The sequence below is a fragment of the Strongylocentrotus purpuratus genome, unplaced genomic scaffold (genome assembly GCF_000002235.5).
Source record: "Strongylocentrotus purpuratus isolate Spur 01 unplaced genomic scaffold, Spur_5.0 spur5_scaffold_6, whole genome shotgun sequence".
In the NCBI taxonomy this organism is placed as follows: domain Eukaryota; kingdom Metazoa; phylum Echinodermata; class Echinoidea; order Camarodonta; family Strongylocentrotidae; genus Strongylocentrotus; species Strongylocentrotus purpuratus.
The window spans coordinates 30,532,325-30,560,167 of record NW_022145612.1 but is presented as its reverse complement, the minus strand read 5'-3'; the positions used below and the strand labels follow the sequence as shown (position 1 = coordinate 30,560,167).

At 34.5% G+C, this 27,843-nt stretch overlaps 2 protein-coding genes across 2 annotated transcripts; one reads left to right on the top strand and one right to left on the bottom strand.

The window, feature by feature from the left end:
• Positions 1–2,526: 2,526 nt before the first annotated feature.
• On the top strand, positions 2,527–9,482 carry LOC105438262. Its single transcript, XM_030999966.1, has 5 exons — positions 2,527–2,870; positions 6,690–6,750; positions 7,763–7,816; positions 8,836–8,957; positions 9,471–9,482. Exons 1-5 carry the CDS (start codon positions 2,799–2,801, stop codon positions 9,480–9,482), a joined length of 321 nt encoding a protein of 106 aa, XP_030855826.1. The 5' UTR covers positions 2,527–2,798.
• Positions 9,483–13,163: 3,681 nt separating this feature from the next.
• On the bottom strand, positions 13,164–27,835 carry LOC115919249 (ATP-binding cassette sub-family C member 8-like). The gene is given in 14 exon segments (XM_030972595.1): positions 13,164–13,641; positions 14,285–14,347; positions 14,649–14,710; positions 14,713–14,781; positions 15,039–15,142; positions 15,629–15,737; positions 21,065–21,143; positions 21,785–21,915; positions 23,859–23,970; positions 24,336–24,455; positions 25,296–25,398; positions 25,666–25,758; positions 27,118–27,275; positions 27,811–27,835. Coding segments are annotated over 14 exon segments (1,359 nt in total). The 5' UTR covers positions 27,829–27,835; the 3' UTR covers positions 13,164–13,503.
• Positions 27,836–27,843: the final 8 nt, after the last annotated feature.

Genomic DNA, 27,843 nt, shown 5'->3' with positions numbered 1-27,843 from the left:
TTTTCTCTTTCTTTCTTCTCTTTCTTTCCTTTCTTTGCTTTCTTTCTTTTCTTTTCCTTTTCTTTTTCTTTTCTTTTCCTTTTCTTTTTTCTTTTCTTTCCCTTTCCCTCTCTTTTTCCCCTCCCCCCTTTTTTTTCTCCCGACGGCAGCGCAATTTTACCAACAATATGCCGACAGGTGGGGGGGGGGGGTGTCGCACCCCCACATCCTCCCTTTGGAGACGCCCCTGCCTCGGACCCCACCAAGGGCTTAAAGGCGGTCTCCTGTATGCTCATCTGACCGTTATTAATACCTAAAACCCCCGAGCTTCCGGGGGCTCTACCCCTGGACCCCACCAAGGGCCCTCAGGCAGGGCCCTGGATGCTCATCTGACCGTAATTAAATGCCTAAAACCCCAGAGCTTACCATAATTTTAATGCCTAAAACCCCTGACACCCTGCCGGGGCTCAGGGACTGGACCCTACGCCAATTTACGCTCTACCTGATCGTTAATAATCCACTTTGAAAAACGTTCCGCGGGGCCTGCATGTAAAGTGTAAGAGTGGTGGTGATGCAGATTTTTCTTCTGCCCCCCCCCTTCCAAACGTTTTTGCTCGTTACGTCACTGCCCCTGGAAGGTGAGCCCCCTGGAATGTTTGCCCCCCCCCATCCCAAACTGCTTTCGGCGCGCCTGCCCCCATCATTACGCCAGTGCGAGGAAGCATATACGAGAGGGGTGAAGGTGACGGAGGTGACTACCCCCTCACTGGTTTTTTGAAGTTTTGTTATATTAACAAACTACATTTCTTACCAAAACAAGCAATATACCTTTTTCACACTTCACTTTTCTATTTTACTTGTAGGCCTATACTTTGAAGAATATTACGCGAGCGTAGCTCCCGAGCGAGAAGATTCTGGCATTTTTATTTGTCTAAACGTGCACTCTTGGGCCCTCCAGAACCTTTCCTTTTTCAAATTTTCAGGGGGGGGGGGGACGAAAAAAATGAGGGGGAAGGGGGGGGGGGGGACGTGTCCCCCCGTCTCCCGGGATCGCGGCCCCTGCTTGTGGGTGTATCTACTACTCGTTTGAACCTGCATTGTTTGAAATTTCTTGAAAATTGAAATCACTAAAATTACCAAGTAAACATGCATACGCAGCATCAGGGTATTTTTGTTTACAAATAAAGAATCAATCGTCATTATGATTAACATACTTTGCGCTAATAGGACTTTTCGTAGAAAATAGATTACACAGAAATGGATACTGGAAATGGAAATTTGCCTTAGTAAGTGTGGGGGTCTTAACATAACCCGACTCGCTTGTATATTTTCTGGTACAATTATATTAGTTAAAAGGTGAGGTTTGAATTCATGCTTGGTAAGCAAAGCTACTCCATCCCCTCGCCGTCCTCGGCTTCACGAGGCTTCGAGAAAGTAGCGAAACCATCTATGGATGCTAATTCGAGAGTCATGTGTATAATCTGGGGCCCAAAGAAGTCTTACAGATAGTGGTGGGCCGGGATAAAACCAGGAAAAAAAATTATTTTGATTTTACCCAGCTTTATGAAAACTATATAGTAGCTAAATTATTATATACCCAATAGATGAGACCTGTAAAGGAATACAAACGAATGTGTCGTGGTCTAGTTGATACGTCATCGAACTCGGGGTCGCATAGTTCGCGGTTCGAGTCCCGCCGCGGCAACTAATGTCATTTGCCAAGACATTAATCTGCATTTGACACTCTCCGCCCAGGTTTAGTAAATGGGTATTTGGTATAGGAAATAATTCTTTTAATTTTCTTTTTAGCGCATTATAGGGCAGCAAGGCCAAATCCAAGGTAATATACTACATTGTAGGCCCGGCCCTTGAGCATCCACTGGGATGGATACGTGCGCAATATAAATGTAGCCATTGTATTAAGTCAAGTACAATTTCAACAAGTATTTGTAATAGGACTCTGTTCCTTTTTCTTGTATTTATTCTTCTTTAAAATGATAAAAAGAGTATAAAGCTGGAGTATAGTGGCCCAAAGGGATGATTTTAATAAAAAAATGAGATCATTTAAAGACATAGAATTCCAGAATTTCTTTCATTAATTCTTCACACAATTTTCACAAAAAAATCCCCAATTTTGTTTTCATAGAATTGAACGAAATGTAATTATTCTATATTATAACCACTGATATAGATTGGGCTTTTTAAATCCCCCTTTAAAATGCATTTCTTGTAAAACGATATAGGCCTTAGCTGAAACCTTCGTCGCATTATTCTGTTAATTCATTCTGTCAGCCTGGTGGTACGCGCAATGATCGAAAATCAATGCCCCAATGCAAGAGTCATTATCCACTCGCCTGCTTCAATCTGTCTCAAATGCTACATACCTATACCTGGTTTATCTCTCTTGTCCAACTCATTACAAACATTCCAAACTCACTTTATGAAGTGTTGGTAGACGTGTATATAAACCAGTTGTGCAACAGTCATTAGATTTTTGTTTAAAAGTCTCCTGAGCCACTTAGTTTGCTTACAACAAATTTTCTTAACTTTACGAGTGATGGTCGACATTTTTCTCTTAGTTCGTTGCGCTATTTCCAAACTTTGTAAATCAGAAACTAAGCTATATATCTAATTTATTTCAGAATTTAGCATCTGGAGTTTAATTTCTCAAGTGCATATCCATCATCTAGCAAGCAATTTTCAGAGGTTCTATATCGGATTTTGTTAGCGCGCACTCATTAATGCCACTCTCGGTATATCTCTGATCCATACCGGTTTTTGCTCGAGACAGAGGACCATCAGATACCGGAGGAGTTACCATGGCAATCATCAAACAATGTTGCTGTTGTAGCGTTAGGAGGGGATCTATAATGACAGGAATCTACGGAATCGTGAGTCTATATTGTTATCATCAAATCTTTAAAAACATTTGTTCTCATCAAATATTGGTTTTCAGAAACTACTCATAACAAGTTTGAAAATATTAAAATATGATATTTGTAATCCTGGTTGTATGCTCCTTTGATATTGTGTCAATCGTGTTTCATATCTTTCTCTCTAAATCAAATTTCATCAACATCATAAATGGGTCAGATCTATTTAAGGGTAATTCAGGGAGTAAGGTTTAAGGTGTTCATTTATTAAAAGGTAATAAGTGATAGGAGACTGCAAACTTGCGATTGATTTGGATCAATCGAAAATCTTTATAAGGCGGGGCTCAGGTCTTCCTGATAGATGATAATAGTTTTGTACACAAACTATGATACATATTTTGTTTCTTTCCTTTTTTCTTTAGGCCAAATAAAATCAATTCTTAGTTTATTGTCCTCTCCCTTTTCCTTTCACGGGCAGCCACATCTTTTTTATTTTTTTTATTTGCTGGTTTGAAATGAAATAAATAAAATCAGGAGGACTTCTAGACAATGCGGTCAACAACAAAATGTAATATACAGTGTATGGCAATTTCACCTTGTTTGGTAAATATACAAAGGAAACTAAATTAACAATATTTGTCTTAAATTTGACCCAATAGCGTTTGTATATATACACACTGAAAAAAGATCTTGTTAAGTTTTAAAAAATTAATTTTAAAAATATTGAGCCAATAGCAGATGCGTGGATCATAATTCACCAGAAAACAAAATAATTTTCTCGTTTCGCTCGCTTTAAATCATTGCCAAATTTCATGACTTTATGCTGATAATGACATTTTAATGTTGTACAATGTATTTTGTTTTTCTTTTACATTACACCAATAGTGCAATGATCCCGGATACCCTGTCCCCCCTCCCCCACCTCCCTCCCTAAAGCCAAAATCTGGATACAATACGCGAGAGTGAGATGAAAGATATTACTTTTTTGTGTCATCAGAATGATCCTAAAGGCGATGGCGTAGCATACGCCATCGCTCATGATGGAGATCTCCCACGTTTACATTTTCTGTTAATTGTAAAATGTTAATTTGCGAAAAGTGTATTTTATTCATGTTTTTAAAAGGAATTTATTAATATCTGAAGCTGTGTTTATATATTTTTCTGTAATATTTTTTATTTTATATTGCGTTAGTGAACGCAGAAATAAAATCATAGAATCATACAAATAAGATACGTCTAGCCGCTTAGGGGTACCTTCATTATTGGAGGGGGGGGGGGGGCTACAAATACCAGACGGATGAAATGCTACTAAACAAGGACATCGACCAGGAAGATAGTGTAATAGAGGCATCCTATTATTTTCTCATTTTGACGTTTCTTTTCCATTCTCTGCTCTTTATCTCTGTCCCTTTTCCCTCCTTTCTCACCTTTTTTTCGATGGGGGGGGGGGGGGGGGGGGGGGCACGCAACCCCTTTCATATACATTCTTGTGTGTGAAGTAAATATTTCCTCGAACAAAAAGTATAATAAACATGCATATCACTACCTTGCTGTACATACGATTTCCTTTCTGCTATATATATCTTTAAGGTTGACCTGCCCACCATTTGACTATACCACTGCTTAAGTTTGGTATTTAATTAGTGCCTCGTCTTATAATAACAATTCGGTTGCTCATGATCAGTGACTTAACCATTCGGTTTTCGAGATGACATCATCTAATCCGACTATTCAAAACAAAGTGTGTATAATAGATTGGCATTTAGCTATTCACTAGCTGATAGTTAAACGAAATCTCATCGTGTCATCCTGTCAGGGATGCCTCAAGCGATGACAAGTGAAATGATTACGAGCATCATCCGATGTTTTACAGATGTTGATTTATTACAAAGGTTGTACATGTATATAGTGTTAGTGTGTTGAAAGCATATATATCGCAAAAGGGAACTACTGAAACAGTTCCCAAAGTGGCAAATAAAACCATACGAAAGATGCTGGTGCACATCAAACATGTACATTTTATTGGGATCTTATCAAACACAATTATCAGAGCAATGTTCTGTAGAAATGGAAACATTACGGCATCAAATGTTACCGGTATGTAGGCCGAAATAAAAAATAAAACAGCGTTTAGCATAACAAGCATATTATGATTATCAAAAATGCTTGTAATATGTTAGTACGTTTATTAATGTTTAAAATATATATTTATGATTATTTGTGAGGGGTTAATTACCTAATTTGTAGGATCAATATCCAATAACCCCCCCCCAAAAAAAAACACAACAAACTCCTGCTATCCTTTAAAGAAGCTATGTCCCTTTTGTAGCCAACATCAAATTCTGTAGAACTTTGCAGGAATTATAAATATGTCATGTATGTCCTATCTGTGAAATTTAAACATTAGTAGTATCCTAGTATTCAAATTATACAAGGAAACCCGTTTACCTTCTAGACTTTACTGTCAGACACTATTGAGTGACTGATTAACATATTTTTTTTGTTTGGTAACAACATACATAACATAAACTGTAACAGGTACATCAGCATTTGTCTACATCAATAACCCATTACCTGTAACGGCCAAAATTGAAAGGGTCTGAAAATCAGACTATTACTTAGGCAATTGCAATCACTTGAGTCGATTCGACAACTAATGGTCGTTATTTACCCACTAAAAGCCATTTTCAAGCCCTTTCGTTTAAAGGGAAGTTCTAAATTTATAGTATCGTCTTTCAAATGCCGTTGGAATTTAACCTTTTCATTTCTTGGGCCTGCCAATGGGACATAGTACCTTTAATAGGCGATGTAATATCGTATGCATGCTATGATACATCCAGCCCTAAGGCCGATGAGGGATATAGATATATAGGTATTCTTTCTGCTCCGGTTTAAGTTTGATGGTGAATTTTGTTCAACACAATTGCTTTTGTCATGTGCTATCGTATGAGGACTTCATGTCAAAACCAAAAGTTACCTTGTCTTTGCCGTATTCATATTTTCAACTGACAAGACTATCGATAAATTTCAATACAGAGAAACGAGAGAATGTTTGGTAAAAGAGACTACTTAATTTCGTAAAAGTATCATTTGATTGCTACAAGAACATCTTTTCTGTATCAAAGTGTATCAACAAAATATTAAATTCATCTATAAACATTGAAAATACATACCACATTATTGGGGAAACTCCACAAGAAAAAAAATCCTCTAGATTAATAATAAAAAATAAAAAAATTCCAAACTTATGTTTTTCATAAAAAAGGGGTGGATTATGCCGTGGATATTGATATTTTCTACCTTTAAATATTTATATTTCATACCATCACTTTAAACGTAATATTACCTAATCATAATGTTTCATATCTCCCACCAGTCCCTCATTGTCATTCAAACTGTTCGGACGTAACGCTGCTATAAGAGCTATATATAGACGTGTTTCGTCAAATCATTGACCTACTTCGTAGTAGGTCCATGGTAAAATGCACCAGACTTGATTAAAAGTGACATATAATTGTGAGTGTCTCCCAGGAAAATATTGCTCATTGCTTGGTCATTGACTGGTCACTCAAATAATATCATCATGATGATCTGATAAGTCGATTGACAATAGGGTAAAGCTAGTTGGTAGAATAAACAAAAACAGATATTTCACACTGTCCCAAATGTGAAGGGGGGATGAATAAAAAGAAAACAAAATTAATGTTAGAATTTATCAAAATTCGCTGGCTTACAAATGAGAACTGTAGTAATACCTGCTATTCTTATGTAATCATATTTGTGTATTCTTTAAAATGAATGACCTGATGGAATTTGCTATTTTCACATTTAATACAGCTCTACTCCATCATCATCATAGCACACACAGCCCTGCTGTTTAAGGCCTATTCTGTATGGGGTAAGTTTTAATGATGATAAGTTTTAATGATGATAAGTTTTAATGACGTGGTGACATAACAGTGACGTTAATCATCAATTCACGTATTTATTTTCAATTTAATAATATGTTATGAACTTGAATTGCTGAACTATTCCCCCAAAATACAGACCTTTTATCAATATTAATGAATTGTCTATCGAATGACACCAAAAATTTATCTTTTTCTGGTAAGGTTGGATTAAATCAAAATAGCTGGCGTGGATAAAATTAAGTGCAACTTTATCCTGTATTAAAAATGCCTTTGTCGCAAATACTTTAGAATTTGTAACAATACAGTATTTCGTTTCGGTATGTGTGTATGTAGTAGTTTATTATGTGCGCATGTAGGGGTATGGTGACTGAAATATATTTAATTTAATTTGTTTTTTGTGGGGGCCCTATTTATATGCAATTTGCTTCCCTATCCTACCCTTGGATATGAAGTTGAGCTAATAAATTATAACCTTTCAATAAAAGTTAAAGACCTTGTTGATGAATAGGGCGTACTGTTAATGTTAGGATTATTATCTGAGTTAGTAGTATATCTGTAGATTATGTTGACCATTTGTCGCCTTTTAATTTTGTAATATCTCAGTTCTGTTGAATTTTGATTAGTGACCAAATTCTTGTAATTTGTATGATTTGTAGATCTGTGCGCCAAGGGTGCCTATTTTGCGGCAGAGTTGTGCGCAATATAAGTGTAAAATTATTATTACCATTATTATCGGCGCCCCTGGTTTTATGTATTCTATTTTCAATTGTATATTTTGCTTTTGCATGTACATGTATATGGTTTGATAAATTCAATTCAATTCAAAATAAACAAACTTTGATATGCGACAGTAGAGGGGTAATGTGCAGTAGCTCCTACAGAAATCGTTGGGTAACAGAGCAAAAAATTCCTTGTCTTGTCATAAAATATGTGTCTTTTTAAATATGTAAACGATTTGAATTGTTTCTTTTCCTTTACTTGTATGTTACATTCCTGCAGATCTCAGAGGCAAAATAGAACCACATTTTGTGGTCAAGCAGTTTTATAAAATAGGTAAGTTTATGTATTACAAAAACTAAATAAAGACGACTTTATAGAGGCAACCGTAATAGTTATCCCTCTCGTGATTTTAATGGGAATAAAAGATCCATGATACATATAATCCTAAACCATCAATTCTTTTACCGTAAAATAAAAAAAATGTAAACAAAAATAAAACAATAATCATTAAATCCACATACAAACAAAGAACACAACAACCCTTGATAGAAGTTTAGAAATGGCCCAGTGCCCCATTGGCCTATTTGATATTCATTTACAATTACTTACGACAAATATATTGTTTGAAGTGCTTTGAGAATGGTCTGTAGTATTCCATACCGTGACTGGGTAAATATTCACAACTTTAAAATAACATGTTTAACAATGAATGTATTGCATAATATAATATTCTTACTAAAGCTTATGACACACAATATATATCATCTTTGATATATTCATGGAATCAACAAAATAGAATAGAGTATTATTAAAATCGTTAAACGTACATATTCATTAAAAATGTAAAACACACTTTCATAGAAGTAGAAAGCTTTGGAAACGAATTGTTCATAGCTATGCAAAATAGAAATAAAAGTTCACTTGAATATTTTGGTCGAAATTTAATATATGTGTCATGATAATGCAGTATGATAGATAAATTATTTTAAATGAATTATTCCCAGCATAATTATATATAATTATGTGTGAATCAAAGCGGAATTATATTGGATCTAAAAGAAATGAGACAGGAAACTATATGTTTTTTAATACAAGCAAAGAAACTTGTGATGTTTAAGAATGAATGACCAATTACTAGAAAACATAAGGAAGAAAATCTATTGCATCTGAAATGTCTTGGTAAATCGTAAAAATGAGAAAATGTATTGATGTCTTCAATGATCGCACTATTTTGCACAAATTCAAAGTTCTAGACATTTATGTCATTAATTTAGACATGAGAAGATACAGAGTATTCAATTACATTGCATTTACTGTCTGTGCTTAATTACTTAATTTCTATTTACATACAGGGGATATAATAAGTGAAATCGAAGACCAAGACAAAACGGAATTTTATGGCAGGATATTTGCTCTAATATTTTTCATCATATACCTGATTGCATCAGTCATGCTGGTGTTTGCTGCATGTAGGGTAAGTATTATTACTCTTACTGAACGGATATTCCAGGACAATCATAACGTATAGATACGCAAAATCTCAACAACACATTGACATAAAAAAAAAAAATGTCATGTGCTTGTTCACTCTGACTGAAAAATATAGTTAGAAATGTCATCACTACATAATTTAATTACAAAGAACACCAGTAACATAGGCATATCTAATTATTAAATTTATTATTTTCTAAGATTGATGTTTGATTAATGATGTTCTACATTATTTATGAATATACATGTCTGTATGTTTTATAGATATATAGCGTAAATTCACTCAAAATGTGTCTTCTTTTCCATTCCAGCGGTACCGATTTCTAGTACTTCCCTTCTTGATTGTCCTGTGTTGTCTGGTTGTGTTACATTTTATCACCATTGTAGAGGTTTTTGGCGCTATGGTGAGTATACCGCACATTGTCGTATTTCTTACGCCACGATATCAAGGATCAAAATGAAACACAAACACTTTCATATCATCTTTTTGTTGTAGAAAAATTTCTAGAATATATATAATTCCACCAAAAAAAGGGAGGTACGTAACTAAATTGGCAGGAAATTCATGAGGAAAGTAACATAACATTAAATTGCGACAGATTAAGTTAAAATAATATACAGTTGCTCGTCACTCCAGATACAACTTTGTAGGAGTTTTCAATCGTGAGCACCAATATGGTACATAAGTAAATTCCTGATATGGTATAAAGGTGATAACACGTCGCCCCTCACTTTCGGTTACGTCCATTTTTCCTTCTTACACTTTCCAAATTTGATCTAAACTTGACCAAAGCAAATTCCAGTCAAAATTGTCATTGATATGATATCAAACAATGTCATTCTATATGTATTGTTTGCTTAATTAACACAGCTTCAGATGTCCATAATGGGGATATCGCTAGTCCTGCCGCTAGCATTTCATATCACATCTACACTGGTTGATGTAAGTATCTTAGGAACCGATCGTTTCTTGTTTTGTTGTCAAGACATAATATGAATTTTTCATCTTAACATACTGAAATCCAAAGATGTTTCGCATTGGCCGGAAACATTTTTTCTCGACTGACACACATGAAGCGGTTACAATTACTGCTCCTCAGAAAAACTCCTATACTTCCTGCCCAAACCCTTAACTTCAACACCCTAACCCAAATCCCAATTTGCTAACCTCAACCATAAAACTAACGTAAACCCAGTTATAACTCTTTATTTCGCAATGAAAAAATGCTCTGAGCAAATTTCCGTCCATCATTGTAACTTATCACATTTCATCGTAATAACAGATGACAGCTGACACATGAAAATGAAAATTGACACCAGTGACTATTTACTTTAAAAAAAAACTTATACAGTTGATACAGATAGCTTTTCATGGTCATAATGATTAATGATTTATCTCTTTCCTCCTCCTTATCGATTCAGTTATCATGCATCTTGTGCGTCGTTTCTTTGTTTCAACAAATTCAACAACATCAGAGGGAAAGAGATAGACCAAGATCAAGAAGATCCACTTAATAAAGGAGCATCATCATCAAAGATAATGTTGTCGGAACCCAGTTTAAGGGAATCTTTTATGAAAAAGAAACTGAATATATTTGCTTGTATAATTTCTTTTTAATACACAATATTCTATGTTCATGCGTTTACGTTTTACTGGCTACCATTTGGAATGTCAGTTTGACAATCATTAAGTAAAAGTTGTGGTTACCTAAGAAGAATCTCAACACATTAAGTGATTTGTAAGTTTTAATCATCCTTGTCCCATATATATTCCTTAATGATAAGTTCTTCTATAATATCAAATGCGAGTGAAGTGAGTAGGAAACTATTGCTCAAGACTGGATTCATTTTGTATAGGCACAGTGGAGATAAATGTCCCCCAAACTTACTCGTCATTTTAAGGAGAGCAGTTATTCCTTTGTATTTGAGAGGTCGGCGATAAACTAAATAAGACATTATGATATATACCGTTAACAACTATATTATTCATACCCTTACCAACTTTTTTAATTTTGTAGGTATGTGAAAAAATAGATTAGTCCAGATTATGTTTCTTGAGAATGTGACATATTATAAATTACATATTAAAGTATTCAATTAAAACCCTCATTCAACTAGTCGACCTTTCATTCTTTAGTTTTAAAAAAAATCAAGGAGGTAGAAATAATTGTACTATAAATTGTATCTGTACTCACTTTTTTCGAATAAGCATTGGTGGCATAGATTTTTTTAAAATTCAATTCATTAAAAAAATGTTTTTCATTAAAGCACAAACATGGTTCATACAAATACAATTTTACATCAAGGACAGCCATGGCTGGAATATTCATGTTCACATGTTAGGCACAATATATAACACTTTTAAAGATACATAACTAAAAAACTAGGAATATAAAAAAAGGACTTAATTCTGTAACTAAAAACCATAAACACATTGCAAAAGTTTCCAGAAATACAACAAAAACATGAGCTGTTATTATCTAAAACAAATTTCCCATAAAAGTCAATACAAACATGGTAAACAGATTAAAATAGGTACATTTTAAACAGCCGACTTGGGGGAGGAGACAAACACTGAGTATACCTGCAATAACGATAAAAGTAAAAAAAATAAAACAAGTTTGTCAACTTTTGTTGAGTAAATCAACTAATTATGACAGTGGGCTATTTTTTTTTAGACCTTTTTGTTTTTGAACTTGAAATTGTTGATAAGTGGGAATACGGCGAAGAGATATATAAGTGTTTTTTTCTTCTGAGGTAACCAGGTCTGGCAAATAGAGTGATTTGAAAGGGATTTTGCGAATTTTCTACAAAGTGCTAGTCTCCTCTCCTCAACAGTTCGTAGATTGCATACTTGACTTGTCTTATAGTAATTCATTCATATTTATTCCCTTCACAAGTTGAACGTTATCGTAAATTTTATCATAATAAACACGAAATAATTTTGGAAAATGTTAATTACAAATAAATCACATCGATGCAGTTTGTATAGATTTACAGTTTGAAAGGCTATCATGATACAGGTATGTATGGCATATTTCCATGTTAAGCTACACATTTAAAACACATGAATATTTTTGTTGAAGTGTGACATTGTATAATGATATAGAAACTGTATAGAAACATACATTATTTATTGCATCACATATAACAATTAAATTAATATAACATATTTATCGCTTTTTCCCAATCTGTTCATTTCCTCATGAATTTGAAATGCGTTGTAAATTCGTTTCATATTATTTTCTTACACCAATGGCATGAGCATTACAATTATTTAGTTAATACATTCAATATGTCATTCTACTCACGAACCAGGTGAAGTACAATACTGATAATAATAATAATAATAATAAACCTGGATTCATACACCGCTTAATCCGAAAAATTGTCTCCGTAAGCGCTTTACAGATGCTATTATTTTCTAGGTCATCGGATCCATTCATACACACAATCTGCATCATCTTCATTCCCTGAGGAGTATTCCAACAATAAGGGTCACCGTGACGGCATAATTAAAGTAATTACTATCACAAAAGCTTTCATCATCCTATCAAAAGTACATGGTTACCTTGTCAGAAGAAATTCCTAATGCATTGCAGTCTGTATAGCTTTAACAAATCCAGGTTATATAGGGGCGCCGAATTATGAGCGCCATAAAGGAAACATTATGCTCATAGATGAATGAGTTATAAACCCAATTAGATACATCATAATAGAAGGGCTCTTCATTCATCATATAAGAAAACGCGAGAACCTCGTAACATTTACATCATTTTGTTTGGCCACATACATTAAATCAAAGGAGGTAATATAAAGATACCACATTCACAAGACCTTTAAAGGTACTATGTCCCATTTGCAGGCCAACAAAGTGGAAAGGTTAAATTCCAACGGCATTTGAAAGAAAATACTAATTTGGAACTTCCCTTAAAAAAAAAAGGGGGGGGGGGCTTGAAAATGTCTTTAAGTGGGAAAATAGCGACTATTAGTTGTCGAATCGACTTAAGAGCTATAGAGCCAGTAAGTAATTTCTGATTTTCAGACCATTGTACTGAATAGTCGTACGTTTTATGCTGCGCAAAGATTCAATCAGTTAGTGTCTGACAGTGAAGTCTAGCAAGTTAACGGATTTCCTTGCATAATTTGAATATTAGGACACTGCTAACGTTTAAATTTCACAGATAGGACATACATGACATATTCATAAGTCTTGCAAAGTTCTACAGAATTTGATGTTGGCTGCCTGCAAAAGGGACATAGTATCTTTAACACTTAAATTGTGCTTGTGCCCACAACGAGTGCGCTCTTTAAATCTAAAATATATTGATTAATATACCAACAGCCCTTTTTATTTACCACTTGTTCTCACCCGACCACAGCCGCATGAAATATTAAAAAACAAAAAAAAATCATTTCAACACCATGCATATCCGATTGCACTGTTAAAAATGACATTCTTAAATTCCAATAATGTGAACAATTGGAAGTGACATAATCGTAATCAAGCTGATGGAAACTTTGTTTAGTTAAAGCTTATTCCTGACAAGAGAAGCGAAGATACTAGTTTTTTTCTTCAGCAGAGATCCTGGTGTTCCCACCTCTGCGACGTGTCCTTCGGAGAGTACAACAATCTGATCTGAATCCAGGATAGTTGACACACGATGCTGTTATACAATTTACAAAAGAGACATATAACCTGGTTAACGTACATTGAATAACAAAGTAGACGTTAAAGATTTTAAAAAAAAAACATTTCTACCCTATACTGTTCTTTTTTCCCCTTTCTTTTCTGTATATTTTTTTTCTTCTCCTTCCAGCTACCCCATACTTCTCCTAATTTTCTTTATCTTTTTCTTTTTCTCTTCATTTTCGTATTCTTCTCCTCCTCCTCCTTCTTCTTCCCCCTCTTCTTCTTCAGCTTCTTCTTCTTCAGCTTCTTCCTCTCCTTCTTCTTCTACTCCATCTTCTCCTCCTCCTCCTTTTCCTTCTCCTCCTTCTTCTTCTTTTTCTCCTTAATCTTTTTCTTTTTTTCTTACTACATCTTCTTCTTCTTCTTTTTGTCCTTTTCTTCATCTTTCTCTTCTTCTATTAAAATTTCTTTCTTTGTCACTAAAGGTGAGACGTCACCAATTGGGAGTCCATTTATTGATGATGTACATAGATATGTTATTTAAATTATAAACCGATGAGTAATGTTATAGAACAGGTTTTAGAATAAAAGTCTCAAATTAATTCATTATGATCGTCGACGAATATCGTTGAATAATGATACTTGTGTTACAGATCTTTTGATTTTTAAAAACTTACCGCAATCGTGATGACGGTTTCCTTATGGAAAGCAGTTGCGACGACTTCCTGTAGAATAGCATCCTGTGAATAAATATGGAATAAACATTGAATTGTTTCTACTGTCAAAGCAAAACACAACATATATTAAATGGATTGAAGAATAGGCACTTATAACGTAAATAAAGATGTAATGCCTTTTCATAGAACATTATCCCTTTGGAATATAGAAAATGTTTAACACGAAGGAAATCATTAAGGTTAGCAAGATAAGTTGATTAAAAAAGAAAGAGAAAAATAATGTCTAATGGAAAGTCATAACGATGGCAACATCAAGAAAACGTAAAAGTGGACTGCGGGGAATTAATAAAACAAATAAATTTACCGTGTGGACATCAATGGAGGCCGTTGCTTCATCCATTATCAAAATGCGAGTTTTTTTAGTATAGCCCGAGCAAGGCAGAAGAGTTGTCTTTCACCCACACTGAAGTTATCTCCTCCTTCGTGTACCATCGAGTCTAGAGATTTGAATTCCCAGTTTAGCAAAAGGCAAAATAAAAAAACATGTTAGTTGTAGCAAAATAATCACATGCAAACTATTGTAGACATCCTTTCATAAAAGCCATGTTTCATAAAATGTAGCTCATAATTTCAAATCACTTCCTGTGTACAGAGGAAATGTTGGTTTTTTATTTCATTTTTGATACTTTTCAAATCGAATTAAAGTTAATGCACCTTGATCATTTATAATTTTGTAAGAAGAAAATGAACCTACCGAGATTGTTTGGAAGATCTCTCACAAGCTCCTTGAGTTGGGCAACTTCCAATGCTTCCCATATCTCAGCATCTGATCGCCTTTCCTCAGGGTCCAAGTTGAATCTTCATTAGTCAGATAGAAGAATGATCAAGAGAATAAAGGCCGTAAGAATGGATGGAACTTCAGGAATTCATTTTTTTTTGGTGGTGGGATGATTATTGAATCGAGTTTTTAATTCTGATGAATACCATTGCAGGCCATGGAGTGCGCCACGGTATAATACTTGGTACATTGTGGAAAAGTGCAACTGAATAACGAGCTACTTATATCTCAGTCACACTAACAAACCGACTCCAAACCGACTCCAAACCGACTGATTCTTAGCCATTCCGGATAACATGTTATTGTTTCGGTTATCTGTTGGTCTGGTATTGGTCTCGTGGATGTGAGTGGAGAATCCATTTTATTATGATGACATGACCAGAAAGTGAAGTTAAAATGAAACTTTAATATATGATATTGATACATGATTGTCAAACCTGATTTTTGTCTACAAAGAGATATGTTATACTGACTACGAAATTTGATCTGTGAATATATCAACTGACCTAACTGTTCCTGTGAACATGAAAGGGTCTTGAGGTATGATGGCAAGACGACTTCGCAAATCGACGAGAGACAGCTTCCCGATATCGATCCCATCGATGTGAATAGATCCTGGAGATTAATAAACATCATAATCAACATATAATTTTTTTCTTCTTTTTGAATTTGAATTTATTAACAACAAAAACAACATAACACAATGTTACACAATGTATTCAAGTGGGTAACAAAAATAACATGTCGTATACATATCCATGTACATGGGTTTCAAAGAAAAAGAAAATATCCATAGTTGAACCATACAAAATTAAGTTAATCATATATCATGTCATATCAAAACCTGTGAATTAGCTATAACTTAATAATACGTAGAGATTTGTGGCTGGAATTGAAATTCACAGAGTTCCAATAACGTATAAGTGATTCAAATAAAGGATATTTCTAAACTTAAAAACTTAAAATGTTGTTAAAGGGAGAACCAAAAGTTAGCACGAGTGCTAGTCGGGATTGGTTCTCCGAGTTTCTAAAACTGTATGCAAAGTCATATTAACACTTATTTTGTCTTAATATCATATTATTTGATCCTTATAATTCATCTCTGCTTAGGAGTTTAATTCTGAGATTTTGACGAAATGATGATCTTGTTTTTTCTTCTCTGATATTTATGGGCAAATTATTCCACAGCTTTGCTCCAATGAAAGAAATTGAAAAAGTCCCACGTGTCTTACTAAATTTAGGTAATCGTAGCATTAAATGTTCTCTCCCTCTTGTTCTATACATGTGATTCATTAAAACAAAGTAATCCATGAACGAATGTGGTAGATGTCCTTTCTGCAGATCATATTCAAATGTCGATACTGAATGCTCGAACAGATTATGCACATCTAATACCTGTAGACTACGAACAGTGCCTTTGAACTTGTTATAAATGGGGAAAATGTTATCACACGCATGGCCATTTTCTGTGCCAATAGTATGCAATTTAAATGACTTTTATAGCAACTTCCCCAAACTTCAATACCATAAAGTATGTGCGGCTGGATAAAGGATTTATACAAGAGCATGAGAATGTGCTTAGGCACATAGTACCTCAACTTACACAGCAGTCCAATCTTCCTCCGTATACACTTATCAACGTTCTGAATTTGCTCTTTTTCACATCAAAGTTTCATCAATTTGAATTCCTACGAAAGATGCTACACTGACTCTATCTATCACTGTATCACTGAGTTTTAAAATACCCCTAATTTCACATGATTGCAATTGTCCCTTAATGAGCATATAATTTGTTTTCTTTAAGTTTATTGTGAACTTGTTAACAAAACACCATTTTTGGACTTCCAAAATTTTGACATTTATTCATTCATATCTATTTCCTTCTGTCTTTTATCAAAAGTATGAAATAGGTTTGAATCATCAGCAAATAATCTAAATTCAAAATAATTAGTAAAGATGGTAAATCATTAATATATAATAAAAACAAAGTGGGCCCGAGGACTGAACCTTGAGGGACACCATATGTTATCCTTCTCCTACTTGATATTATTTCCTTGTAGCATAAGACTTGCGATCGATTTGAAAGGTAACTTTGAAACCATTGCAATACTATAATTTTTTAACTTTCCTTATAGGATTTCGTGATCAATAGTATCGAATGCTTTCTTAAAATCTATAAAAATACCTAGCGTTGGTTTACCTTTATCCATTGATTTTGTAAGTGTATCTTCAAGATTTATTAATGATAACTTTGTACTATATCGCTTGCGAAAACCGTACTGATGTTCATACAAAATCTTGTTAGATTCTAAGAAATTCATTAGACGACCATTAGCTAATTTCTCAAAGACCTTTGCAATGACTGGTAGAACAGAAATGGGCCTGTAATTTCCAGGGTCGGTCTTTGGTCCTTTTTGTATAAAGGAGTCACTTTTGCCGTCTTCAATGCATCTGGGAACTCTCCCTTTCTAATGACAAATTGAATATGTACGTCAGTGGCGCAACAATATAGGGTATCGCATCCTAATAATAATCTTACTGGCAATTTGTCATATCCATGGGATTTCTTAGCATCGAGAGCATTTAGATTATCAAAAAATTCTGTTTCTTTTATGGGTTTCCAAAAGAAGGATTTTTCATTTCTTCTAGCTAAATAGTTTTCGAAATTAAGATTAACAGTTGGAATCTTCTTTGCTAATGTTGATCCAATAGAAACAAAATAATTATTAAGTTCATTAGCTATGCCCTCATCTGAAGACACAACTTTATTTGTTCCCTCATCACAAATAAGTAACTGTTCAATCTTTGTTTTCTTATTTTTATCATTTCTACTAATTAACTCTTTAATAATTCCCCAGGTCTTCCTCATATTATTTCTATTTTCGCTAAAGGACTCACTATAATACATTCTTTTAGCATTCTTTATAATAGTTACTAACATATTTCTATATTTCTTGTATTCATTTCCATACTCTTCATTAAAATTTGATGACCTATATTTTTTATACAGACTATGCTTCTTCCTGATAGATTTTACAATACCTGTTGATATCCAAGGCTTTTTTGGTGTAGATATTTTCTTTGAACTGCTGAATGTCACATTAGGTGCATGTTTATCACATGCATTTACAAACATATCATAAAAATTCTCATAAGCTACATTCACATTTCCATATCTATATATATACTGCCAATTCAGTTTTGACAGATCTTCTTGAAATAGACAGACGTTGTACTTTCTATATGATCGAGTAACCTTCTTCACATAAGAGCTCTTTCCTGAACCATTTTGACCTTTAAAAATCACAAAAATTGGAAAATGATCCGAAACATCAGTTTCAATAACGCCTGAATGAATGGCGTAATTATGCACATTAGTATACACATGATCAATGAGAGACGAAGTCAAATTTGTCATCATGGTTGGCGACGAAATTATCTGTTGCATTCCTGTAGATTCTATTGCGCTCAAAAAATCAGATATCTTTGGCGTACCTGTTAGTAAAAGATCAATATTGTAATCACCTATTAAAACTACATTTGCTCTACCAATATTTATATTTTCTAATACACCAAGTAAGCCATTTAGAAATCATCAATGTTCGTATTTGGTTTCCTATAAATCACACCTATCACAAAGTTATCAATATTATTCTTAGACACTTTTAACCACAAGCTTTCTGCATGAGCAATGTTAAAATCAAGTATTTCATAATTCACTTGTTTGTGAATGTATGCTCCTACTCCACCTCCTCTCTCATTCCCCTGGCGGCAGTTAACCTCCAAAACATAATCTGTTAATGGGAATGTGTCTACACTAGTAACATTCCAAACTTCTGAAAGGGCAATAATATCAAATTTGTGCTTTATAGAATGATCATACAGTAGGTGCAATTCATTAATGTTTTTATTTAATGATCTAATATTTACATGAGTGATACTAAATGAATTTTCAAATACATTTTGCAATGTACCGTCAAAGTCACTTGGACTAGTATTGTATGAGGATACATCAAATGTATATTCTTCATCATTATTATATCTATCATTATTAAAATATAATAAAGAACTCAGTTTAAATGTATAAAGAGTATATTTAGCCTAGGCTAGGAAGTGGAGCTTGAAGTCTCCGTAGTCAATGTCATCCAGACCCAGATCAAAAAGATCATCTGGGCTCTTGACAACCTTGCTCTCTCCATTGCTCATTTTGCAGGAAATGTTCCCATACCTGCTTGTGGCGGATTTTACATTTGGTGCAACCTTCGCCCTCATCAGTAGTGCATGGCACATTGCACTCAGGTCTTCATTTATAAATACACCTTTCATTGTCTCCTTTCCTTTTAGATTGAAATCGCACAACGGTTTGCCTGCTCTTTCCTCCTTCTCTCTTTTTTCCAAGGCGATGGCACGCTGAAATGTCCTCCGAACGGATATCCACTCCAGCCTCCTTTGCAACTGCTTTCACACTGTTGATCAGCTGATCCTCAGTCTCCTCCTCCTGAGATTCTGGCAGACCAGTTAGGCGGAGGTTATCCCTCCTCATCTCTTGCTGCATCTCATCCTGCTTGAATTGGATTCGCAGGAGATGAGGGTTCAGATTTGCTTTAATAGTAGAGAAACATGCCTCCTTCACAGCATTAATGATCTGTGGCAATGCAGCTTTGATAGCTGCATCCACGGCCTTGGAAATGATTTGTGAGATTTGACTGTCTCCAGCCATACTCTCGCTTAGCTGCTCAGATCAGACAGCCCATGATTGAGCTGTGTGTTGATGCTGCCCCCAGATCAGCTGTCATGCCCCTCGCTTCTTGTACCGCCTCGTCAATGCCCAAATGGGCAATAAAAGGCTGCCTCTTTGATGGCTCCTGGCCTTGTGGTGTAGGTAGAAATTTTCCTGGCATATTTTTCTTCTTGTTGTTATGCATTCTGAGATTTCGATGCATGGTTCTATTAAGTTCATGGTTGTACACAACAGACTGAATAGATGGGACTGCAAACAAGTTTTGTTATCCAAAGCTATGGGAAGCGTTTACTACTTCTGGATATACTATGGTTTCCTGTAAAGTTTAGGATAAACCATCTCCTCTATAGTGATCAGCAAAGCGTCTATTTACAAACACAATAACATGGAGAGTAATGCAATTCTGCAAAATATCAAATATTAAGCAAATCCTCAGAGCACATCCTCAGAGCTGGTTCAAAATGGAATATGAGGACAAACATCAACATCCTCAAAATACACTCATAGATGTTTTGGTAAATCGTCACAGTCATGATTATTCAATTTACCGTCCTCAACCTGCAGGCTACAAATACAGATAACGGAGAAATTTCAACACTAAACATTACCACGGCTATTTGATCTTGGTTTTTGGATATAACCATGGACTCAGGCACCCAGCCACCCAGGTGCATCGCTATATATAGACCTTTTTCAGTGGGGGATGTTTTTTTCTCTTTCTTTCTTCTTTTCTCTTTCTTTCCTTTCCTTTTCCTTTTTTTCTTTCTTTTCCTTTCCCTTTTTTCGTTTCTTTTTTCTTTCCCTCTTATTTATTTCCTCTGCCCTTTCTCATTTTCCGACGGGAAGCGCACGTTAACTGACAAAATCCTGATAGGTGGGAGGGGGATGTCGCACCCCGACACCCCTCTCCTTTTAGCGACGCCCCTGCATGGACCTACTTCGTAGTAGGTCTATCATATAACGTGTACATTCATGTGGGCATATTTACTGGTTGATATCAAATGCATCAATCAGGCGATAACAATTGAGTACACCATTGATGTTTTAGATATGCCTATAAAGGATAATGTAAACAAATGTGAAATATAAACGTTTTAAGAAGAACGAGAGCGTCATTTTATGGGTCACAGTCACATTATTTATATGTTTTTCTATTACTTCGCTCATTCTTTATTAATATAAGACTATATAGGGAACATACCTTTAAATGTATCGATGATGCGGAAAAGTGTCAGTGTCAGCGAAGACTTCCCACTCCCTGTTCGGCCACAAATACCAACCTATACAAGTAAGTGATAAATGCCAATACTTGGTATATTTTATGAACAAAGAGAATTAGATCTCGCAAATATTGTAAGAATTCGCCTATCAAAAGGAAAGTTACAAGAATTGTCAAAGTCAAATTATCATTTTTGGTCAGACAAACTGATTTATCATACCACCCAGCAACCTATGGAGTTAGAAAATGATTAATCTACATCAAATAATTGGAGCCTGGTTTCGTCTAATACAAATCATATGAAATATATATAAATCACATAAGATATTCTGAATATAACTTCTTAAAATTTGAAGCGCTTTATTTTTTCTAGAATAACAGTAAGAGTAATAAAAGGTGCTAATTTGACCATTTCAGACGAAATATAATTGGAAGAGAGGATGTCTTATTTTCCAAATAAATTAAATATAACTTTGGTCACTCTTTAGAGGTCAGGCATTTTAAATTACGGATATCATCTACCAAAATATTATTTCACTCTTGTATTACTCCTGATTTCAGAAATGGCATTCATCAAAAGTGATTTCGACATTCACCTAATTGGATATTGTCATCGATATTATACACCAATGAATGAGTTTTGCTGTGGAGATGAAATTTAATAGAATACAAGAATGATGGGATGGATATAGAATAGATTACCTTCATGCCTGGTTTGAAATCAATGCTAACATAATGAAGGATAGCAGGTAGGGTAGCCGCATACCTAGCATGTACTCGATTGTATATTACATGGCCCATCTCTGGCCAATTACGGCTTGGAGTCACAGACCCTGTTTTAAAATAAATCAATGATAAAGTTTGCTGATCCAAAAACTTGTCAACAAGTCTTCCTATCATGTGCGCTTGTATACACTTACACCATCTTTTTGTTTTTAAACACAATTCATTACAAGCTTTCTCAGGGATATGGCAGAAGCTGAGTTTGGAATGAAAAGAATAACACTTTGGTTCAAACTTTGTGTATCATCAAATCAGATTAAGACAGTTTACACACTTTTACAAAGTTTATGTCTTTGAACCGGTGAATATTCATTCCAGATTTACACACTAGCTACAATGTCAGATCTAGAATCATTATGTATGGATACAATTTTTATGAACGTATTAACATTTCACATTGATCAGCGTTGTGTAATTGTTTGTCAGGCACTAGTCTGTTTTAGATTAATCGATAATTAGATAATACGTATCACCTTTTGATTTCGTCAAGATTTTAAGTTATTTATTATACGTATCACCTTTTGATTTCGTTAGGATTTTTATTATAATATTATATATATATATATAATATATATATATATATATATAATTTATTATTATTCTGCCATAAATTGTTCGCAGGATATCTCAAGAAAGGGATAAAGCAATTGAAACTTGCAATGATGATAGATCTTAGTCCAACTTAGAACTGCGTGACTTTTCAGGGACGCCAGATCATCGTAACGGCATCCAGGCGCCATTTTGTGAACTTTTTTGGAAATCAACTCATGATCATTTTTTTAATTTTTTTAATTTTGTTAATATTTTTTTTCAACGGAATGTCCTTTATCATTCATTTTTATCATGATTAAGGTCAATATCCGTCCGGTCAATTTCAAATAGTAAGACGCGTGCGTACGCGTACGTCCGTGCATCAGTTCTTGCGCAAAATTAAAAAATTCTTCAGAATCATCTCAAATTCCATTTCATTCATTTTGTACACGACCACGCTCGAGTTTTCGTACATCATGGCTGCACGCAACATAGAATCACCATTGTTTTTTTCTTTCATGGTAGTTTACATACCCTTCTGAACCATTTGAACCCATGTTTATCTCTTTATGATCATTCATAACGGAATGAGCGTCCGTTCCGAAGATAAATGTCCGTGCGCGTGAGCTCTTGTAATACATAGCATATATGGGCAAAAACATGCCTATCAAAAATCCATTAGAGCTCTTTAGGGTGCTCTGGGACCCTCATTTTTTTCTTCATATTTGGATAGAGTATGAGTCGGAGATATGATTTCATGTCTTATTTGGCCATTAAGTACATCGTGACGTCATTATAATCGCCACGAAACTCAAATACGAATTTGCATATTATGACGTCAGCATATTTATAGGAAATTAAGTGTATCTCTGTAAATTTTGATCATATCTCTCCCAATCCCTGATACGATTCTGTACGCAGCAGGTGACATTTATTTCTCATTTTAACAATGGCATCAGCGCCCATTCTTTCGATTAATGGAGGCATGTCAATTTTCCCAATTTTGCGTGTATTCTTTATATGAGGTGACTTTTTCTGAAATTCTACATTCCAGTCTTGTTTGAGCAAAATCTCCAAAAAAAAATTCGCTCGATTTTCTTCCAGCTTCGGATTTGTTGTAGCTGAGAAAATTCTCAGCACGGAAAGTAACATTTATTATTTAATCAGATGTTGGGATCATGGCCTTATCTTGACTAAAAGATGTGATTTGAGATCGCATTTTTCGTTTACGTCCAATGTCTATGTGGTATATTGGTCTTGGCGACCCAGGTTCCATTCCCGGAGGGTCAATTTTTTTAATTAAGAAAAAGAAAGAAAATCGTGAAAATGCGTTCTTTATTACAAACATTAGAATAGACATCACCTCATTCAAGTTACAAATTCTTGACTAGTTATATTGTGGTATATCTTAAAGGAAGATATTAGCCTACATGACCAAACTTAATTACGCATGATGAGTTACCTTCATATTTCTCGTTCTCTACCTTGGTATAGTATTTGATCCTCTCTACAGAATTCATGCCCAACTCGACACTGGTTGAATTACGAACAACCCATGTCATGGAATTTGCAGCCTAAGGAAGAGAATCAATTATCATGTAATCCTGGAAAGCTGATTAAATACTGGTTTGCATTTTGATGTTGCAAATTTCCGAGATTCAATATTTACAAGTTTTCTTGAAGTTGATAAATGGTTCTCCCCCCTCCCTGTCTCTCTCTCTCTCTCTCTCTCTCCCCCTCTTCTCTCCCCTCTCTCTCTCTTTTTCACTTTATTCTCATTTCCCTTTGATTATGACCATCTCCTATTTTTTTCGACCGTATCAATTCGTGAAAATTACGTTGTGAGATCTTAATCACATTGTTACTAAGCCTCCTCCTGCATGGCTACGCGATATTAAGTTCTCAGAAAAAGTTAACGAAATGTTAAATTTGTATTTACCTGTACTGCATATGTTATTGCCAAACCAACAAGACTAGCGCCAAAAGTAGCTGGATGAAGAGTTGATGCAGGAAGACTAGTCAGTCCGGCTCCTAGAACAATCAGGGTTCCTATCAAATTCTTTGTCAAATAGAGCAAAATAATAATGATAATAATGTTAATAAGACATTCATGTTAAAGGGAAAACGTTTCTAACAAATCATTTAGATGATGCCGTAATTATTATCAGATAATTTACCTCCAATTTTCTAAAGTGCAGCCTCCTTTCAGTACAATCATTAATTATATATCAAGACTTTCAGAACAATGAAAGCAGGATCATACATGCCAAAGACAATAACCGTCATTCAATTCAATCTGAAATTTTTGAGGGGAAAGTGAAAAAAGAACTCACAAAATACAAGTTTGATGCTATATTGTTTAACACACACATCCTTTTTCATTCAGGTGTTCTGCACAAGATATTCTTTAATTGGATATATACAGATTTAATTGGTAAAACTTTTAATACACAACTTATATTATTCTGTGATTCACGAGACTAAATGTTATTTACTTGAAATTGCTCTCTGCCTTCCCGAACGCATGCACGTTAATACGAACAGAACAAATTTTGTGTTGCTATAAAGATCATTCTTTCCCCCTCGTTTTAGCTTAAATTATTTACGACCTTTAGAAGAAACATTTGTATTTGAGCCACCTCTTTCAAGTTCTTATAAACTCATGACGAATTCATGTAGAGCATCTTTATAGTTAATAACATGCATTTTATTACCGTCAATAAATATCAAATTCAAACTTGTACGTCGGTCACATCCATCGCCACAATTACACAAAAGTATACATTATGAGCACCATAATGAAAGTTGGAGTTCAAATATATCTATCGCCACGATTACACAAAGGTCAAATGCATTATGAGCAACATCATTAAAGTTTGATCCCTGAATTGATACATACCAATCTGATCCCAAGCCATCGGTTACTATCTTGAAGAAAGCAGAAAGCCACGTGGTTTTTCTCGATTTTACCGACGATATTTTGCCTGAATCTTTTCTGAAGTCTGTACAAAAATATATATATAAAATCGTCTCAATTTACACCTTACACATTAAAAGGGAATGGCACTATATATGGGAAGTGGAATGAGAAAGAGAAGGAAATAGCATCTAGTTTAACACATTAGACGAGTAAGCATGTTTGTTTTAACATAATTTTTTTTAAATATACAATGACATGAAAGTTTCGTATGTATTGTGTTGCCTATATTAACATCTGGTGAAATCTTTAAAAAAAATCCCTTATTTACAATAAAAAGCCTCTTAATTACCTGTAGGCACGAATAGTAGCTAAACCTCCAAGCGACTCAGTAAACTGGGAGAAGACGGGTGAGGAGGAAATATTCACCAACCGTTGCATTTCCCTGTATTATTCATATGAAAACAAATATTCAAAGTTTGATAATGTCTTTATGATAATTACCTACGTACGTTAGGTCAACATTGTTAATGTGTACAGTCTACATAGAAAGGAAAAAAAATAATGATAATATGCATTAGTATTCCTATTGTATTCTTCTGTAAATATACATATGATGGTGATATTGAAGCTATTGTTGTATTATTACTACTACTACTATTACTACTACTACTACTACTACTACTACTACAACTACTACTTTTACTACTATGACCACCACCACCACCACTACTAGTACAACTGCTACTACCACCACTAACACTAACACTACCACCACCACTACTACTACTGTTACTACTACCACTACTACTACTACTACTACTACTACTACTACTACTACTACTACTACTAGCCTACTACTACTACTACTACTACCGACTAATACTACTTACCACTATCAAAACTGCACCTACTACTAACACTTTTCCATATAATGCCTCTATCTGTGAAAAGTGAACCCTTTTCATCATGAATATTGTCAAACAACACACATGCTCACTATGCATTTATAATACAATCATTACCCACCGCTGTGACAAGAAGATCGGAGGTACATGTATTTCATGATCATAACGTTAAATCATTATGTAAAATTCATTAAAACCCAGTATCAGTTTCAAAACTTGGGTTTATCTGTATATCCTGCCACCAATAGATTTTATTGACCCGTGCTTTTTTTTTGGTTTTTTGTTTCAGAATAAGTTTTATTTTTCATTAAAAAAACCCCAAATTTAACACATAAAAAGACAATCTGTTACATATAAAATCATTGATTTTGATAACATTATTAATAAAGACAAAAATTAAAAAAGCAGTTACAAATATTATATTAAACGTTATTACATTAAACGAAGATGGAAATGAAAATGTTCTTCCCGACCCCTCCCCGTTGCACCCTGCCCAAGAAACCGAGCCTCAAACCTCCATTCCCTTCCTACCCCACCCTCCTCTCTCCTCCTAACCCCTCCTCATCCATCCTAACCCCTCCATCCTCTAAAACTACCTGCTTTGCAATGTGGACAAAACAAATATTGCATTTAGCCTTATGGCATTTAGAGACAGTGAGTGTGAGGGTAAGAGGGCATCTCATGTCGATTATATATAGGTAATTACAAATAGTTCTTGTCAACCAATTCGGCGTCTTACTACATCTAGTACCCACGAATAAATATAGAATCAAAATAAAAAGAAAATCCTAATTTAAAGTGAAACATAAAAACAAAAACCAATCCCAAGCTTATAAACAAACCTATTCCAAAACTGCTACATGACAACCACTATACATGCCAATTTTCCCACTTACCTTGAGCTATCAATAAAGACTTTCATAATGAGCATGTACGCCAGGCTGATGGGGATGATAGCCACAATGAAATACCAGGAGATAATTGCATTAATTATCACTCCAGTCATGGTCGCCAAGAAGAACTTAAATAAACCCAAGATGAATGGTCCTTGCGTCTACAACAGAGAAGGAAAATTGAAAATATGTTCGTCTCGTGTCATTCGGCAATTTTTCTTTTCCTTTATTTTCTACACATTCTTTCATTTTATTCATTGCTCTCTCTGCACGGGCATCTAAACACTGTACAATATAAAAATGTGATAAATAAAAATAGAAAATATGCAATATAACGAATTAGAGTTTCATACAGTAAATTGAAAGAAACAAAGAAAGAAATTTATATATATTTTGTACTGTAACGAAATGTATGTATGCATCGTTTGTAAGGCGACTCAATTACAAGCGTCATACTTTCACAAAGTATCGCCTCTTTCCGCCATGTATTTTAATGCAAACAAAAAGTTTATATTTGTTTTGTTTTGTGGATAAGGAGGAAACAAATGTGTTTGATTTCAAATCTCATTCTGCCAAAAAACAATCGTAAGATGAAATAAATTATGTTTTTAGATACTATAGGCACTGTTTGAAAAAGACAGAATTCGTTACTCTTGACAACAGTTTTTTAGACTGCTTTTGATGCTGCATATATACCTGATCGAGTTTCTGCATGTCAGAAGCAAAAGG